Consider the following 21,209-nt stretch of genomic DNA (forward strand, 5'->3'; position numbering starts at 1 on the left):
TTAAATACCTCATTTATTTGTATACTCTTATATTCTCATTAAAAATAAACAGATAAAAAATTTTGGACTTTATGTACCTTCCAAATTTTCCTATAATTCACGTCTCCAATAATTAGATGCTTCTAATTTAGATGCGATAATGTTCTTGCAATAAAATTCAGGTATAAATTAAAATTATAATTTATTAAACATTGTGCCATCGTTAAAATATTTAAATAACAAAATAACCTTAAAATAAGTCTTGCTCTCTTTAAAATATACACTTAGCAAGATTACAAACAATAAAATAATATTTACAACACTTAATGCTACATGGAAAACATGAATGATGACCATGTGGACGGCTTGTACAACAAGCCCACCCAATGGATAAAGTCTACATTAAGTTCACTGGTTTAAAACGTGGGTAACATGACGAACGACATTGCAGCTCCAAACCGGTAAAAAAAATAAAACGGTAAAAACGTCAAAATGGTAAAAAATAAATGTAAAAAAGTAACTATGAACCGTTTGGGGATGCAAGGATGAGACGTTGACTAGCAGTTTTACTAACAGCTAAATTATAATACTACGGAAAATTGAACACTTTGCACAGCCGATCCAAATCGGAGATCTCTTTCGGAGGAATGTCTTTCATTGTAGTAAGTACTGTGCCTCTATAAGCAGTAGGAAACTCACACCGTGCTCTTCACGAAAACGCGAGCCACTAATGGCAGTGGTACGCGTCCTCGTTGTCCCAGTCCATCGCTCTGGACTTCAGACACACTCTGAACGCTCTGGGACTGATGGTGACTCCCGCAATCCCCTTTAAACTGGGCAATGTTTGTCCAGCGGGCACCGATATATGAAAGGAGTGGAGGAGGGACGAGAAGAAGAGGAAAAGCTCCATCCTGGCCAGTATCTCGCCCAGGCACATTCTTCTACCCACTCCGAAGGGCAAGAAATACTCGGGCTTGGTAACTTTGCCCTCGGAGTTGATGAACCTGGCGGGGTTGAACCTTTCGGGTTCCTCCCAGAGGGTGGGGTCCATGTGCACGGCGTGCAGCAGCGGCACCACTTGGGCGTGCTGAGGTAAGTGGAACCCATTCAACTGGATATCTCTGTAAATAAAATCAACTTTTAGGTTATGTAAGCCTGCCAGCGTTTTATCTTCAAATTTATTATCCGGTCTGGGGTCGTTGATTTTTTTCAATTATGTAAGAATGCGTATATTGAACTTATGTTGTTACATAAACTGTTTTAAGTATTGTCTTACATTCAGCAGTCGTTCTGCGTGTCTTACGAAATATTTGAGAAATCGTCTGAATTGAATGACTTCTGAGTTCAACGACCGACAAATATATTATTATTTTTAGGCTCGGGACTTTCACTTTTTTTACAGAGGCGAATTTAAATTCGAGGTAATGTCCCAATACCGAAAAAATACTGCTCCTTCGCCGAATTTTGCGACTGTGACTCACGCGTCTAGCGCTCGTGCACGGGATAAAACAACAACGATACAACTAATTGCATTCAAAATAATAGTTGTAGCTAATTTTAATAACAATGTAATCTTTGACAAAAACAAATTAAATTAACATGGAAGAGTTATTATGCTATGCTGAATTCAATTTTCTGAATTAAAAAAAAAATGACTATTATTTACCTGGTCGGCGCGTGTGTGGTGCCCATGGGTACTATGCTGGATATTCTGAGGACTTCAAGGATAGTGGACTCGGTAACTGGCAGGTAAGCAAGGTCTTCTAATTTTGGTAACCTCTGGCGTCCCACGACTTGATCTAGTTCTTCTTGGACGGCTCTCATTGTGTCTGGATTGTGCAGCATAAACAAAACTGCCCATTGGAGGGAACTTTTGATTGTCTCCATGCCTGCGGAAAAGAGATCTCCCATGATCTGCTGCATTTGACGATCTAAAACGAAGTAAAAAATTAACTTAAACTAAAATCAATTTGATATTAATTTTGTTGTTCTGCTACCATTTTTTGTCTGTACCAGTTTAAGGTCAGTATTTGTAATAGTTTTTATGGATATATATTTCGAATTCAATTGTTTGCATCATCCTCAATTTTTTTTAACGGTAATGACGAAAATGGATTGACAGATTAACTTTTAATTGTGAAATAGTTTTAGTTTTTGATATATTCTGACGTACGTACCGTGATCTTTGCCCTCAAACAAGTGATGCCCGGTGCCCTCCTCGTTAGCTTTCTGGATTTCGTACAAGTAAGTATCAAGGAGGTCCCTCAGATGGCTGGGGTCAAAGGTCTTCCTGTGATCGTCGATTGTTTCTTGCAAAAATTGCGCCATCTCTTCGCGATTCTGAAGCAAATGAACACCATTCAATCTCTAGTCTTAATGTGGGGTGGTAATCGAGGAATGAATAAAAATTGTATTTATTTACCTTGGCAATTTTTTGGCGTGTAGTGGAGTGGCCCGGGAGGTACTTCAGGATGGGTATGAAGAGGGCAGCCTCCAGGGACCCGAATAGCTTGAACCCCTCGTCGATGAGGTTCATAAACCGGATGAACCTCTCGTCATTGTGCGAAAATCTAACGGACATTAGAACGTCGCAAATGACGTTGGAGATGGACACTGCGAACACTGGATTTAAGTCAATGGTGTCGTCTTTCTGCGCCTTGAGGACTTGCAGAAACTCCTCCACCTCGGTCATGATACGGTTCTCCATCTGGGCCTTCCTGGAGCCCAGGTAGGACATGCCGAAGTGGCGCAAGCCGTCGTGCAGGAACCTGCGCTGGTCCTTCCACAATTTGCCTGCTGTATTTATCACTCCTGCAAATAAAAACAATAATTATAGACTTTAAACAGATGAACGTTAGGTAATTGCAGAAAACCTGCAAAAACTGAAATATACGTGACTGTGAAACAATAAAATATTTATACAAAAAATGTAAAAATTATTTACATACAGAGTATTCTGAAAAATCTTATTATTTAGTTAATTATTAACAACTTTTATGTTAATGAAAGTAATAAATCTTAAGAACAATTACGTGAAATTGTTTACATTTCAAAAGTCTTTAGCAAAGTTTCAGTATTCAAATAATTCTTTAAAAAAAAGTAAAAATTACATAAATATATATTTTACTTAGAATTACTAGCTTTTTACAAATTTTTGCTTATAAGCACTCATAGCTATAATGTCATTTTTTAAGATCAAAAATTTAAAAAAAAAATAAGTTAATTTTTATTTACTCTTAATATTTATGCTTTTAGTTATTTTTTATTCTTATTTTAAAAATAACATGAAATACCGCAAATTAAAAAAAAAAATTTTTTATTATCGTTTAAATTCTTTCGCTACTAAACAGAATGGGGGGGGAGATGTTTTTAGTTGAATTGGATATATTCAAATATTGCTCTAGTGTTTTTTTTTTCGACTTATGGAATAAGTTTTTACTATTTAAAATGATGCATTGAAAATTAGTAGGAACGTTTTTCTCAATGCACTGATATGTTTTTAGTTTGAAAATTAAAATTTTACAAATTTTTGTAGCAGTAACGATTAACGTATTCATCGTCACTTTGGGCGACCACCCTGTGCGGTTTTATCAATGTCAACAATGAAATTTTGAAATCGTCCACTCCACTGATATTTTGACACGCGCTGGAGCGATTAAAATTTTGCAACACAGCACATTCGACTATCCTTTGATGTTTTGTGTACATTTTTTTAAAAGTCGTTCAGAAACTAGGTTAGGATTGATACGATATCACAGCCGATAACAAGACGATTACTTTTACTGGGAGATGTGACCTGTGAAGGCCATGCAAAGTATGTCAATTGTATACCAGTTTTATTTATAGCACCGAGCGCAGCAATAAAAAGCGACTTACCATAACCTCCTAGGATGTTTGTGAATTCGGTGGTGGGCCTGCCGGTGAATTCCTCTTTGCGAAATGTGTCCCTGATGGTCTTGTAGTCGCTGAGGACGACGATGAGTTGGGAGCCCAGCCTGGTGGAGAAGAGATTGCCGTATTTGTGAGTGAGGTCCCTGAAGTGCAGGTGCAGATCTCCTTTGAGAAACGGCAGCGACCCGAGCACCGGCAACCCCCAAGGGCCGGGGGGTAGCGAAGTGGCCTCTCGGAGCATCTGCAGGCCGCGAACTAACATTAAAACTGTCAAAAACACAAACAAAACTTTGGTGGAGAACTCCTCGACCGCGAAGTTGTAGAGCACCAGCGCACTGTACACAAACATTTTGGACGATTTTTTGTCTCAGAGGAATCGTATTGCACCAAGTTGGGGTTTGGTAGAGGTGCACAGTATCTATTAATGTGCATTTGTATGGTTAAGTTGGCCTTTTATAATCAGACTACTACTTACTTAAGGCGGTGTAGAGGGGATCTGCAAGAGTGTCTTGAGAGGAGGAGCGACTGGTCGCGGCCAATGGAGGCGCTGGAACGCCGCCCTTCCATTGGACACCACTGAGATGCACTTCATTCATTAGTTTCTTCAGTTTGTTCCAGGTGGCTTGAGGAGGCTGTGTTGGTGGGTCTCTTGGAATGTTACGCGTTCGCAAGACGCCAGCGGGATCCCAAGATCAAGGTCGAACTTTACGCAGATTCCTCTTGGTTTCCCCAGTCTCGCTTCCCAGTAAAAAGTGAATCGACTTGTGTACCGTCTTTTTGTTAATGGACGATGTTCTAAGTATTGTTTACATTGATTCGCGAACCGACTGATAAGCGAAATTTTTTGAAAAAATATGTTTATTGTTTTCATCGCCAACGGGAATGTGACCTTGATGGCTGGAGCTATTTACTATTTGTTAAGAACTAAGAATCGCTTATCCTTTCGAGGAATTCGGCTACAAGGACAGGAATAGCCATTTAAATGCTAATAAAAAAATTTGTAAACAATCAGTAATTCGTTTGAAATAATTTCTGAAAATTTGCTTCCTGTTTTTCTATTCTCAAAGAATAACTTACCTGATTTCTTTATCTTATCATTTCTAATATTTATTCGCACGGCCAACTTATACTTTAAAATGTTTGCGAAGTAGTTTAATTCTCGCGAAAACTGTCGTGATTAAATATGAAGAACAAGAAAATTCAATACAAAGACATATACAGGATGTTTCAGAAAGACCTCCCGTAAATTCAGGGGGTGATAATACGACAAAAAATAAGAATTTTTCATCTTATAAAGTATATGTCTATCTCCTGTTGTTTTCGAGATACAGAGCGACAAAATAACATTTTTAAAATAGAATTTTTACGAAAATTTCCAAACGGTGCGAAATATTTTTATGAAATTTGGTATTCCGGGGTTTTTAAGGACGCCAAATACGCTGGTATAATTGTTACTTTTTGGATTTTTCATAGAGGGCGCTAGTTACGTTACATTCCTATTACATTTTAGGTTCTAATTTTTTTAAGGTTAGTTTTTTTACAATTCGGGCTCCAATTTCTAATGTACAATTTTATTTTCTAAAAATAATGTACCCTTGTTAGAACTTCCTAATGTGGACGGTTTTCGAGAAAAAAAGGCTTTTAATTGAACTCTTACAATATTACGGTTAAGAAAATAAGTGACTTTTCTCAAAGTAGGCTATGTCAAAACTTATTGATGGATGTCTCATAAACAACGCATACATTCTCAATAATATTTTAAACTCTAATTAACTTTATATCAAAATTTTAGTGACTGTAATTAGTCATTACTAACTACAGCCACTAAGAATCACTAAAATTTTGATATAAAGTTAATCAAAGTTTAAAATATTACTGAGAATCTATGCGTTGTTTATGAGACATCCATCAATAAGTTTTGACATAAGCCTACTTTGAGAACTTATTTTCTTAACCGTAATGCTGTAAAAGTTCAATTAAAAGCCTTTTTTCTCGAAAACCACCCACATTAGGAAGTTCTAACAAGAGTACGTTATTTTTAGAAAATAAAATTGTGCATTAGAAATTGGAGCCCGAATGGTAAAAAACCTAACCTTAAAAAAATTAGAACTTAACATGTAATAGGAATGTAGCATAACTGGCGCCCTCTATGAAATATCCAAAAAATAATTAGACCAGCGTATTTGGCGTTCTTAAAAACCCCGGAATACCAAATTTCATAAAAATATTTCGCACCGTTTGGAAATTTTCGTAAAAATTCTATTTAAAAAATGTTACTTTGCCGCTCTGTATCTCGAAAACAAGAGGAGATAGACATTTAGTTCATACGACAAAAAATTCTTATTTTTTGTCGTACTACCACCCCCTAAATTTACGGGAGGTCTTTCTGAAACACGCTGTATATTTATATTAAAATGAAATGAGATGAATTTTTTCAGGATTTAGACTGAAACACGGTACACACAACTATATCTTTTATCTGAGCTGTTGATTCTTTGGATTTTTTTTTTTTAGGAAGAGCGTTTTCATGAAGACTCATATTGTTTTAATTCATGAGATATGATTGTCAATTATCATAAAATTTTGTTTGAATTTATTCATTACATTATTTAATACTAAGTAAAAGAAAATACAGTCGTCTTTCTTTGGATCATCATTGAGGTAAAGATTATGTTTGACATTTAAGAATTGTGCGTCAATGTCAGTCTAATAAAAAATTATACACCAATCTTACACAATTGGTTGGGGCGTGACTATTGTCAAAATATTTTCGCTGGCCGAGTACAAACAAAAAATATTGTTGTTATTATGTAAAACCACTACCTACTGGTGTTTTGAGTAGATGGATAAATAAATACTATCTGTAATTGCCCAATTGATAAATATGAAGCTTGTTTCAATGAAAGTGTAGTGAGAAATAAAACGGTCACGCACATATTTAACACATGTAGGTACTGGAGAATAAAAATATCCAGATTTCATTTTCATCCCCAGCTAAAAAGCTAAAATAATAATTACTTCTTAACTGTTATCGCGAAAAAATCCGATGAGCTTTAATTATTTGGTTACTGTTACAAATTCCAGAATAATATTTTTTCCAAAATTGTCAAACATCTAAATAAGTAACTTTCATGTTTTTGTAAATATGTAATTCCAAACAGAGGTCAAGACACTTTTCTCGTTGGTACCTAGATAAAATTTGGCTAATCGAAAAAGTATACTAACAGAAAAACATGTTAATAGGTTTAAATATTTGAAGGTCAGCTCTTATCAGGGAAGAGGAGCGTATTTGATCAATTTGTTTTTACTAGAAATGTGATTCATTTGTTGCTTTTTTAAGTTTTAACCATGAACGCAGACACGTGCTGATTTATTCCTTGAACATACGAACATTTAATATATTGTTTAGAACCAAAATTGTCTTATGTCTATTTCAAACATAAATAAGTATTAATTTGTTTCCACATTATTTATAAAAGAATGGAAACTTCGCCTTTAATTTCAAGAATATACCGTGTATCAGGATAACAGAACTGTAAGAAAGTAGTACCAAGAGTATGAGCAGATATAGCGACCAATGTTGACGCTGACAAAGAATTAAATAGCTTGTAATTTTGTCGGTCAGAGAAGAGGTTTACATGTTTTTTTAACAATTACTAGTACCTTTAATCATACTTATTTGATATTTCGAAGATGCTTCAAATTCGTTGGAAGATGCTTTTCGACACGCCAAAGTTGTATTAAGTCCGGATATTTTTTTGTTCTACGGTGTTAACTCTGGTTCTCATTAACTGCTTATTCATTTTTTGCTTTGTCATCGCCATACCATTCGATTGCGTAACAAGCTGTATTCCGTAATAAATTGTTTTTTGCACGGGAAGGGAATGATTTTTAACTACCTCCACCATTTGCTAAGTTAAACTATTGACGTCCATTAACGAAATTGTGTTTCGAAAGCCTCGGAATTAAAAAAAGTTTTTTTCCCTTGTTCATTATCTTCACTTGAAATAAAACATAGTAGTAGTAATTAACAGTGGCGACGGGTGAAAATTTAAGTGGTTATATGTATTTTTTAAAGAAGTATGAGATCTAACGGTTTTTTTGGAGGTGATTTTCTAATAAAGAAAACTTAGATGGTGAACGAACGAAATTTGGGAAATAAGATTAAATTAAGTTAGTGAACACCCACCCTGGGATTCCGAAAACACTAGCGAAAAATGACCTTGATGGGGGAAACTTACTCGTCTTCAATTTGACCTTGAGGTCTCCGGTCAAGGTCGGTCAGGATCAATTTAAAATTTTCAAATAGGAACCCCTATTTTTGACCCTGGAATTGAAAAGAGGGGAAAACTTTACGTTCAGATGTATTTTATCATGTGTTAAAATGACCTCATAAGGTCGTTTCACACAATATTGAAGCCAGTAACCCCAACGTGGTTGTTTCTATCGAGAAATGGCTTCTTTCAAATCTGTAGGGTTAATAATGATAGGAGTTAATTGGTACTGACCTTAAATTCAACCTTAAGGCCATTTGAATGTCAAATTGATTTGTATTAAAAGAAACCCCTCTTTTAATACATTAAAATTGTACGTTCAGGGTGGTATAATGTTTTTTTTTGGTGAGCATTTCAAGGTCAAATGTTCAATTATCTCACAGAAACTTCAATTTGTATGTAATTTTAAAAATTAAAATAATTTCAACAGTGACTTATGAGGTCATTTTGGCTTGTGACGAAATACATCACGCTTTTTTCAATTTGAAAATTTGAAAATTGACCTTGACCGGTGATCTCAAGGTCAAATTTAACATCAGTAACAGTTTTCCCCCATCACGCTAGGATTTACACTGTCCGAGATAATTGATAAATCGTGGATCGATTAAAATGGTCTACCCTCTATATGCAAAATATTTTTGCAGTTTTTTTTTACTTTCACAAAATCTAATTTTCTTCGAAGTTATATTTATTTAAATTTTAATTTGATACCGACAATCATTTTTGACAATTCAGAATGCTGTAACTTTAATAAAAATGTAAATTTTGCGGAAAATAAATAATAGGTAATACCTAATTATATTGATTGTGAAAAAAAAAAACATTTTTTACATACAGGATGTCCGGAAAGGTCATGTCAAAAATGAAGGGATATACAGGGGAGGTCAAAATAGTTATAGTACTTCATAAAAAAATATCCTATCGGGCTTCGTTGTGGACAAGATATCGACTGATATAAGGTATACCTTCTTTTTAGCAAAGTGAGAGAGGAATCGAATTATGAAAGAAAAATGCCAAATTTAGTAGCGCTGTCAAAGATGTACAAACTAACTGGATAATTTCGTCTGCTCCTGTATAATCCAGGCATATTGAATATCAGTTTAAACTTCGAAATGAACATTACCATGAGTTATTTTAATTGCTCAAATTTCATTGGTGTCATGGTAACGACTTGGAAGTTATAATTGGAATTCGTTTTTCAAACTTCTTTCTTTGAAGGCGAATAACTCCACAGCGAAGCCAGATGGGAAAAATTTTTATATGAATTATTACGACTATTTTGACCTTCCCTGTATACCCCTTAATTTTTGACATGACCTTTCCGGACACCCTGTGCATGTGCAACCTTTTTCGAGATCTCAGAGTGAGCACCCTCTATTTTAATATTTTATTTTGTAAATTTCTTTTGAAATTTTTTCATCGCGAAAGTTCTCTGTGGGACTAGACATAATTTCCAAAAAAACTGTTTGGGTGCCATGCTTCATTATAAAAATATGACCACTTCAATGTTCACCAGCTGCCGATAATTAAATGGATTAATCTGAGAAATATTGAGAAACACATCTGACATTCAGCTAGAAAATAGTAAAAGAAAGTGTTACCGTGGCCTTGATCCCATTTATTTAATTAAAAACAAAAAAAATGTTTCGGTTGAGAACCTTGTGGTATGCCTTAAAAAAAACCTTTACATAATTCAAATTAATCATATTGTTTTTCTGACATAATAGATATTTTTACAATGTAAAATGTAAGGAATTCCAGTTGTTGCCACAACTTTTTTATAGTAACGTACAAGACATTGAAGGTACATTTTTCTGTAAAGTTTTCTAGAGGTAATGTCCATAGCAACTCGAAATGTGAAATAAAGCTATAGACCAGAGCGGATCTGTTTTGAGGTGGATGTGATTTTTTTCTGGATTACCTTCAGTACAACTCACATAGTAAAAGTGCAGATCCCTAAATCTGGGCGAGGTCCGGAACATTTTCAAAATTGCAAAAATGTTTAAACATTTTTTAAAAATACCTATTTTATCCGAGTTTTTTACTTATATCTTGGAACCTATGCATTTTGGAAGAATATTGAAGAGGAAAAAAAGTTTTAAAATTAATTTTGCATAGTATACTGTAAGTTAAATTTATTACCGATGTTGCAAAATAGCAATAATTGATGAAAAAAGGCAAAATAATCAAATTTTTTTGGATAATTGTTTTAAAATGTTTTAATTGGTCCGATGGTATTCTAATTTTGGTTAAAAAACCGTTAGAGTATAATAAATAAAACAACACACCAAATTTCATTAAAGTCGGTTATATAGTTTCCGCAAAATAATTTTTTGAAAAAGATTTTGAAAAAAATTTTCGAATTTTCAAAATAAAGCATCTAGATACTTGAAAATTTTTTCACATAGAAAAGACCGCTCAACATTTCAAATGGTTTTTGAAAAATTGAAATCGGTTGATTAGGACGGCTACAGCAAATTAAAGTTAAAACTCTTTTTTTTATTTTTAAACAATGGATTACATTTATCAATTTGCAATTTAGTTTTTCTCAAAAATTATAATTCAATTTTTCAAAAACCATTTGAAAGGTTGAGCGGTCTTTTCTACGTGAAAAAATTTTCAATTATCTCGATGCTTTATTTGACGCTGTGCAACATTTAGAAAATTCGAAAAAAAATTTCAAAATTTTTTTCAAATAATTATTTTGCGAAAACTATATAACCGATTTTAATGAAATTTGGTGTGTTGTTTTATTATGCTCTAAAGTTTATTTTACCAAAATTAGAATGCCCTCGGAGCAATGAAAATATTTTTTAAAAATTATCCAAAAAACTTGATTATTTTGCCTTTTTTCCATCAAGTACTGTTTTGCAACATCGGTATTAAATTTAAACAGTATCTTGTGCAAAATTCAATTCTAAAACTTTTTTCCACTTCAGTATTCTTCCAAAATGCATAGGTTCCAAGATTTAAGTAAAAAACTCAGAAAAAATAGGTATTTTAAAATTATAATTTTTGAAAAAAAATTGCAAATTGATAAATATAATCTAATTGTTTAAAAATTAAAAAAGAGTGTTAACTTTAAAAATTTACTGTGGCCATCCTAATCAACCGATTTCAATTTTGCTTCAGCGGTCTTTTCTATGTGAAAAAATTTTCAAGTATCTAGATGTTTTATTTTGAAAATTCGAAAATTTATTTTCAAAATTTTTTTCACAAATTATTTTGCAAAAGCTATAGAACCGATTTTAATGAAATTTGGTGTGTTGTTTTATTATTACGGGTGATTCATTTAGAGGTACTTTTTTCAGTAGCGAGTTTAAGACAGATCACGGGATCTAGGGGATCTACACGTTTATTATTGAGTTGTACTGAAGGTATTTCAGCAAAAATTAGCTTGCCCCCTCTTAGGTACATCCAAGAAGTGGAATATTTAGACAAATCCGCCATGATCTACTATTGATTTTTCAATAGATAGCATTGCAAGTGCTGTTAGTTTGTCTTTACAATCTAATTTAAACTTTTACAATATTTTAAAAAACACAAGAAACACAATACGTAGGTAACAAAATTTAACACTGCACGCAAAACAAATTACGTTTAATAAGAAAAGAAAGCGGTGAATAGCTATAATTTGGTTGCAGGCGACCTAAACAGACCCCAAACTGCATAGTAAATATACGCTACTCCCACTCCGTCTTTCACTGCTGCGCAACGGTAACCATGACCATCGACGTAAACACTTACCAGATTTTTTCAAATGAATGTTGTAAGTCGAGTTAAATTGACTGCACATTACAAATTTAACATTTCCTTTTTAATGTATTTCATAAGACTAATCTATTTAATTACACGGTATTGTAAAATGAACTTTAAATTAATTTTTTTTACACCAGCCGCCACTGTATTTAACCCATAACCAATACACAAGACTCTCCATTAGACTCATCAGGGGGAATGATGGGCAAATAAAAATGCAACTGTTTGTCGGCACTTTCGTATTTTTTCCGAAGGTTCTGCGATTTATTGTACTTTTTTTTAATTTTGCGATATATGCAACGCTGGTAGAAATTTGATATCCGGGCTGTAGATGTTTCCTGTCCCATACTCCGATGACGATACTCAGAAACGGTCGTTTTGTTACATAAGCGATGTGTTGAACTTGCCTGGTTGTTGTTTATATTAATTGTTTTTGTTTACTTGTATGTTCCTAATAAGGTGTGTCCTTCAACTGCTTTTTCAATGCCTAGTACATGGCCAGTTAAAATCAATTCGCTCACAAGCCTAGAGAAAAAACTGCAATGTTATTATTTTTTTGTTTTATACGGTTTTTTGAGTTGAGTGAGAGATTTTGGAATAGGCAATAATGGGTTCATAAAAACAACACTACTTTATTGATCTTTTTAGCGCAAGGGTTTATTTAAATAATTTTTTTTAAATTTTTTCGTAATTCATAAAATGCCTAAATAAAAAATAGAAAAAAATTGAAACTACGTCGCAAGTAAACAGTTTTTGACAATACAGCGTGGAGTAAGTATCTATTTTACTTGCTTCTTAGATAACTTTCGTAAATGGGTAGTTTACCATTATACTACAACCAGAATAATGAACATAAAATTATATTAATTATAAAAAGTATTATGTTGTTTCCATACGCTAACAAACGTTAAGTAATAAATTCACAGAAATTTATTGTCTACGGTCATATGCCCAAGCACAACTACATCAAACTGCCGATTTGCTGATTTTCCTCCATTTCAAGGAATATATTTTTAAATGTTAATTTCATTTTGAAAATCTACATATGAATGAATATTATGATTTACAAATACAAATGGATTTAGCAATGGACGTATTTCAAATATAAATTATGAGATTCCTCCGCTTGAAGTAGCTTTGTCAACAATACATTAAATGTTTATGAAAATGAAATGTGTTATCCACAATCACCTTATAATCGGACTTTTATCCACACATATGAACCGTCTAAAGTGATCCACTAGTGGAATAAAGTAACTTTATTTCACTAGTAGAATATTGAAAAAATAATAAACCTATAATAAATCAAATATAATTTATTTACTTATTAACATTAACATTTACATTTATAGTAATAGACATTTCGTTTTTTGTTTTATCATATTTAACTTCATTTCCGTTAATAACAACCCTTGTAGAATTGTTGCCATCATTTTCGGAACGCATAATATCTGCCGAAGTTAGTGAAGAAATTGCACGAGTTACGGATGTCTCCTCTTGTAAGGAACAGCTATATTTTCCTTGGATTTTCCTTAGAATATCAAGTTTGTTAGATATACAGGGTCGGAAAGTTCCCATGGTTCATCGGCCGTTACGTGAGAGTGATAAAGTCATAGAAATCCGTGCGATAGAGAAAATAAGATCCTTATTTGTGGAAGGGCGAAATGGGCGGTGACTATTAGTCGCCTTCATTATAGCCATCTTTCTCTATCGCATGGATTTCCATGACTTTCTTTATGGCTCTCACGTAACGGCCGATGAACCATGGGGACTTTCCGACCCTGTAGAGTCCTCAACATAACTTTCTGCTCCATCCACCATGCCGTTTGATGATTGTAAGGTACTGACCTTTATTGGTCAATAAAGTTGTTGAAGTGCATCTCATACAATGGCCAGTATATGCTTCTGGATTTGCAATATTCAGGAATGAAGCAACTATTGAGGATACCTTCGTCAATCTGTTGATATGATTCCAACAGACTGAGAAATACATTTTTGAGTGATGTATCTTAAAAAGAATCTTGTGTTAGGCGAATTGGGCGTAGATATTCTATATTTCAGCAGCATTCAAGCAAAATCCTTCTATAATTGTAAATTTTCTTGAAATGCCCGTCTTGGTGTCAGGTATTGAAACAAGTGGGTAACTGCCAACGTCCTTTACGTCACTAGTTTTCAAATTTGTCAATTCGCAGCATCGACAAGCGCGAGAAACCCTCATTATTAGTGCAACCTAAAATAATTCAAAGTTCACTATGTACCCAACAACATGTAAGAGGTAAAGAGATATTACCTTAAATCATTAAATATTCTTTATCGGAAGCTCCAGTCAAAAATTCTTCACTATGTGCTCTTTCCAATGCTGCAGCTTTTTTGCTTTGTATCATCTCGCTTCACTCTTCAAATAAGCAGTAAGCTTGTTGTATTTTGTAATATCTGTATTTTTGTATACCTTTATAGTAGCCTTCAACATCGAATACTTTGACCAAATAGATGAAATTGCATATCTTTTCTTCAAATTTAAAAAATACGATAGCATGACTTCTTCATTTATTGTTATTACTCTTCGTTGTTTCCTCCATTCGTTTAATTCTTGAGCTTCTTCAAAAACAGCTACAGAACACAATTACTTTCTTGCATTTTTACCAAGTTCAGATAGAACTGTTTATTAGCAACCAGTAGGTATACCAAAACCTACCACGTTTTATTTGAGTACTCTAGTAAGAAACATCAAGTCCTGCGAATATTTTTTTATTAAATTCCAATAATTCTGACTCCAAAAATATTATTGTGATGTGATTATGGATAAAACGTTGTATTGCATTCGTGTTATAATTGCCTTTTATCCACTTAGGAATATACAATAAATAACTATTACGCAGGCGTTGTAGCACATGCACTTTTGAAACATGAACTGAAACAAATAATACCCTCAACGTATTTCTATGTACTCTGTACAAATATTAAATATAAATATTTTTTATAATTACTGCAAGCTGTGTATTGCTTCTTATTCCTGAATGATCTGTTCATGTTGACACTAAAAGGGCTGTCGTCTTAACTGTTCCAGTGTAATTATGATGTAACGGTTCTTTTTTAAATAAATAAACCTTTTTTATGTCCGCTTAAATGCTTAAATTAAATATGTTAAAAAACAACGCATTCCTTAAAGCCACAGTTGTGTACACGTGTAATATTTCGCCAGTATAGCGGCGCTCGCTCTGATATTATACGAGAGACCCAGATTATCAAACAGCTGATCGTTTCTGCACAGTGCCGATAATATCGGTAATATCTCGATCGGTCGTTCACCTCGTACCTGCGTAATAATATTTTTATAATTTATTATTCGAGATGCAATTTACATGAGAGCGTATTTGCTTCATGGTGCGAGGTCGTCGACCCCAGGCATTATTTCAGTATTATTTAATTGATTGTTAGACTCGATTAGACATTAAATTACTCGGCTATGTTTGCACGCACGAGTTTTGCATTTGTTACCTTGAAAATAATTGCGTTCTGCGAAGGCTGCTGCGATTGTGTCGGATCGTGTACGGGGAGGCCCAAAAACTGGATATTTTGAGAAAAAAAAGTAAGTAAATAAAGATAGTGCTAGATGTTGCATAAAAGTCCACTTGTTTTACGTAGTTATCTTTAAAATGATATAGTTGCAAGACTAATGGACATCATAGATATATTGTTGAATTAAAAGCATAGCACACTTAATTAATCCAAGAAACAATTGACAAGGGCAAAAAGTATTTAGTCTAATTCTTCAAAAAGTTTTCTGATAAATATCATTTGCAGTACAGGAACTAAAAAGTATGTATAGGTACTATTCCGTTTATTAATTAAAAAAACATAGCGTTCGGTTAATAACTAATAAAAAAATTGATTAAATATTATTAAACGATTAATGCTGATTGGCAACATGTAATAACGTAGACAAGTCACACACTTACATATATCGCAGTAAATGGTCAAGTTATTAAAATAATTTAGCATAGAAAATGCTGCATACTGAACTAATAAATGTTTTATTTTCTCTCGAATTCAGGCAAAGTAGAAAGAAATTTTTTTTGAGATGATAAAACAGGACTGTGGATTTTACTGTCTAATAACTATTCTGCGATATTTTAAAGATTGTACACCGAATGTATTCAATAATAATCCAGTTAAACTCTCCGAGTATAATTCATGTGAAAAATCATTCACGAATATCAAAAATAGAAGTGGGTCGAAGTTAGACCCCTGAGATACTCCTGAGCAATATGATGATATAAAAATTGAATGAAAACAAAAATATTTAGGTTTATACGTTGCCATTAGTACAATTTTGCTTCTTTAAATAGTTATGGGTCTTTAAAGAAATGAAATAAAAATAAAAGGCCCGTAACTTTTTAGGGAAGCAAATTATACTAAGGTAGCTTGACGTAAATCTGGTTTTCTCATCCCAGGAAGATACTCTTGAAGTATGTCCCAAACACGTTTGTACAAATACAATTTTACATTATAGTATATGTAAGAAAACTAACCTCAAATAAGTCATGTCATAAAATGTCACTGAAAGTCAATAGGCCCTTAGCATACAATCAAAATCGTCTTACTATTTTATGTTCTTTCCATCTTAATAACTGTAATAAGGAAAAAATGACGATTGAGTTTTATCGTCTTTATTACCTTACCCTTCATGTCAACTATGGAGTTTTGCCTGTGGGGTTGGACATATTTTGCATACCTAGATTTCGGTTATCGAGGAATATCGCTTGACTTCATTTAAACAGGATGCAAAAGCTTTGGAACCAATTCATATAGATCTAATTGTAAGTAGAATAGATTTACCAGACAGATACAATGGACACCCAAAATAAAAACGAGAGAGCTACAATTGGCTGCTCTGGCAGTTTCCTCCAAAGCGCCTCCACAATGGCTTAAAAACCGTTGAACTTGCTAAGTTTCTTGCTGTTCCGATTTTCAGTGATGGTTTTCAGTCTATTTTGAGAATGCTCCGAGTAATGGAAGTCACCATTTGTCCTATTGCGAAGGAATATGCCGAGGAGAGAGATGATAATCTTCCAAGCGGAGTTACGACACCAAGCGGCTTCAAAAAAGGGTCGGACAGCTCGGAGAAGAGCATCAGTGGCTCAACAGGCATTTTTATATGAGCCAAGAATAGCATAGTAACATTTCTTATGGTAATTATCATGTTATAATAAAAAAATCCATTAAAACGTAATTTTCTGCAGGTCTAACTAAAAGACCAATTATCCGTTTCTCTTGAAATTTTAACAGAATGTTCTAAACTTTCTTTGTTGTATAATGACTGAGGATATTTTTGATTAGATGAAAACTATTAATTTGGTGTCGAAAAAGCGACCATTTTGTGTGATTTTAATATTTTTCAAATATCCTACGTCATTATAAGAAAAAAAATATTTTATATAGTTCATCATAAAGTTTAAAGACATTCGAAGGAATACTTTTTTCAAAAAAATCACCTAAATTTGGACCGGTCACACTGTAAGCGTATTCCTCACTATTATGAAACTAGCTATACCCTCTCGAATTTATCTATTATGTAAAACAATGAGAAGCAAATAAACTCCAAAGATGAAAGTGCGTAATATTTGTCAGGTACCCATATCTGTGCTACCTGCCCGATCAAAATACAATATCTCCGGGTTCACTGAACCCAGATCTTGCCAAATTGGTGGGTTTGTAGGATAATGCACTTTATACGGGGGATAGTAAGCGATATGAAGTTAATTATTAGCAAATCGGATTTTTCTCGGTTATTGAACCCGAACAGCATGTACTGTACTGACGTCGTGTACCCGATTTTTTTTATTGAATATGATTGTTAACCAAACAGCAATTGTCCCATTTTCTCGTGATGAAATTGGCCTCTTCAAATTTGCTTTGTGTATAATATAAAAATAATTTTGTAAACTGTTTTGGTGTTATGTAACGGCCACGATATATCTGATACAATCTAATCACAGTTGGAAGATGATACATAAACTGTGTTCATTTTGGTAGCAGTGTTTTCTAAGCGAATATATGGTTTTATACTCGTATATTCTTTAGTGATGCGCATTTTGCGAAACTCAAATTGACCACTGATAAGTAATAATGGAAATAAAGACTGCAAATGTAAATAAGTCAATTACGAGTGCAAACAAAAATTTACTACATATATAATTATTTCGTATGGCTGTAATTTCATGTAAATTTTAAAAAGTATATATTTTTTTTCTATTCATATAGGTGACTTAACCGTTATGAAAGTGACATTGTCTTCTCAAAAACCGAAAACGCTATATTCGTCTAGTAAATACGTAAATCAAAATGGCGAATTTATGATTTTCTTACTTAAAACATGAATTAACTAAATTTGCATGAAACCTTTTATAAATTAACTTAATTTCAAACATACCTAAAATAGTTAGTTTTTTTAAATTTTTTAGTCCAATTAAATGGGCTTTTAAATCGCAATATTGGTCAACTTGCCTGAATTTTTTATATAAGTTAGTTTGAGGTATATAGAAACAATAAGTGACAGTAATTTTTTTCAACCCCTGGTCAAGGGTGAAAAAAGTTAAAATTTTTCAAGATAACTCAAAAGTTGTAAAGCATAAAATTCTACATAAAAATGGTCTGTTAATTTTTTTCTTGTACTATTAAAATTAACAAGTTAGGGAGACTAGAAGTTAAGGGATGATTTCAGAAATTAAAAAATCATAACGAGCAGAAAAATGAATGAATTTTATAATTTTTTTTTAATCTACTCTAAAAAAATGTAAATTATCTTCTCAGAGAAAAAAATATATTTTTTAATTTTTAATAAAACAGTTATAACAATTCCACACAGCGAACGTGATTTTTTGTTTGTAGTAAAACAAATTAACGAAAATTTTTGGTTATTTTAAATAATCAATCGATGGCATAGAAAAAAAAATTTTTTAGTGTTAAATCATAAAAGTTAGCGATTAAAAATTGAAATTGTTAGGTATAACTTTTTCATTAAAAATAAAAAAATATATCTATTTCTCTGAAAATAAAGTTTACATTTTTTAGAGTAGACTGATAAAAATATATAAAATTCATTCATTTTTCTGTTTATGATTTTTTAAATTTCTGAAGTCATCCCTTAAATTATAGCCACCCTAACTGTTAATTTTAATACTACAAGAAAAAGTCATTAGACCATTTTATGTAGAATTTTAAGCTCTACAACTTTTATAAGAAAATTTTTCTTCTAGCTCTTACGCCTTTTGAGTTATTTTGAAAACCCCTTTATTTTATCGTTTGTCACCCCTGGCCGGGGTTAAAGAAAAAATTACTGGGTGTTTTTAATGGAGTAACATAAATAATACCAGTGAATCTACATTTCAAAAGAACACGATCTGCAAAAAATCGCCTTAGTATAATGTTCACCCCTGAAGAGATATGGGCCATCAAAGTTTCCAAAAAAATTATGAAAATTGGCTGTAATTTGAAAACCGAACGAGGTAGAAATAACAAATTTTTTACAGGTTGTTTACTAATACAGATGCGAGTTTTCAACTATTTTTCGAAAATTTTAACCCATCGAAAGGGGTTGAAATATCCACCCCTCAAGCCATTTTTTGCCATAACTTTTATATTTCGTAAAAACTCAATATCCAAAAATACGCATTAGATAAACTGGTTCCTTTTGAAACTTTTACCTCCCTAGCAATTTTCCTTTAAAACTTTTCGTTTATTAATAAAAAAATAAAATGTATTACCATTCACCTCACACCGTATATGATTGCAATCAATCAAAGAAAAACTAAGTGTGCTGCTGTCATGCCAGTTGTCACAATTAACTCTTCTGTAAGTTGTCACTGTTATCAGCTAAATACTTTTTGGGTGTAAATTAACAAGAATTATGCCAAATTTTACTAATGATGAATATGTGGACATGCTACAAGTGTATTTTGAATGTCGCAAAAACTGTGCTGCGGCAACAAGAGCGTATAATGAGAGATATCCAAATCGTCAAGTTCCCCACAGACAAACTTTTTCGGCGGTAGAACGAAGACTTCGGGAAACTGGAAAAATACAGCCGCATATTGAGGGTACCGGCCGAAGACCTACTGTTCGTACTATTTATCTTGAGGATGCAGTACTTGAAGAGTTTGACGAAAATCGTCAGACTAGTACGAGAAAAACAGCAATGCACTTAAATGTGTCCCATAGTGTTGTTTGGAATATTGTCCATGATAATTTATTATATCCTTTTCACCACCGGCCAGTTCAAGCTCTACTTGAACCAGACATGCATAAGCGAGTTGTTTTTTGCGAATCGTATCTTAATATTCTAAGAAATAATTTGAATTTTGCCTCAAAGATACTTTTCACAGATGAAGCAACTTTTCAAAGACATGGTTTAACCAATATGCACAATCTTCATTCCTGGGCTCCTGAAAATCCTCACGAAGTATCTATGACAACATTTCAACATAATTTTAGTTTAAACATTTGGGCAGGAATTGTAGGAAATGTGCTTGTCGGCCCTTTTGTTTTACCTCATCGACTTGGTGCTGTTGAATATTTGCAGTTCTTAAATGAGCATCTACCACCACTTCTGGAGGAAGTACCATTAAATGTACGTCAGGCCATGTGGTACATGCATGACGGGGCTCCTGCTCACAGCACTGTAGTAGTTAGGCGGTGGCTTAATTTAAATTACCCGAATCGTTGGATAGGTCGCGGCAATGAGGCACCTATCTCTTGGCCTGCACGTTCTCCCGATCTAACGCCCATGGATTTTTTCTTTTGGGGACATATAAAAAGTATTGTTTATGCGACCCCAGTTGACAGTGTTGAAGAGCTACAGGAAAGAATATTCGCGGCGGCTGATGAGATTCGCAACAATCCCATAATTTTTGCTCGAGTCCGTAACAACTTTGATAAACGTGTTAGGTTGTGTTTAGAAAGAAATGGCAATTATTTTGAAAATGTCCTTTAACTAAGTTTTTTGTTTTTTCTCTTTTTGATAATAAATTATTTCTTAGTTTCGTTTTCATTGTACTTCTATTTAATAAAAGTTTCTGCGACATTCAAACAGTTATTTGTGCAACTACTGTAAAGAGTGTGTATTTGTTGTACGATGCATGAAGTTTGCAGCTCGAGACGAAGTTGAGAGCTGCAATCATGTTAAGTGCAACAAATATGCTTTTTGCACATGTTGCACGCAACATTTTTTCTACGATTGTTTTTATTTCAAATTTTATTTAACAGTATTTTACATAATATTAAAATTTTAACTGACAACTGGAAATT

General features: G+C 33.2%; 1 protein-coding gene across 1 annotated transcript; it reads right to left on the minus strand.

Annotated features, from left to right (window-relative positions):
• Positions 1-164: 164 nt before the first annotated feature.
• LOC108905857 (cytochrome P450 18a1) lies at positions 165-4,295 on the minus strand. Its single transcript, XM_018708900.1, has 5 exons — positions 3,856-4,295; positions 2,402-2,790; positions 2,157-2,319; positions 1,646-1,910; positions 165-1,100 (listed from the first exon to the last, which is right to left on the minus strand). Exons 1-5 carry the CDS (start codon positions 4,217-4,219, stop codon positions 707-709), a joined length of 1,575 nt encoding a protein of 524 aa, XP_018564416.1. The 5' UTR covers positions 4,220-4,295; the 3' UTR covers positions 165-706.
• Positions 4,296-21,209: the final 16,914 nt, after the last annotated feature.

The sequence above is a fragment of the Anoplophora glabripennis genome, unplaced genomic scaffold (assembly GCF_000390285.2).
Source record: "Anoplophora glabripennis isolate ALB-LARVAE unplaced genomic scaffold, Agla_2.0 scaffold95, whole genome shotgun sequence".
In the NCBI taxonomy this organism is placed as follows: domain Eukaryota; kingdom Metazoa; phylum Arthropoda; class Insecta; order Coleoptera; family Cerambycidae; genus Anoplophora; species Anoplophora glabripennis.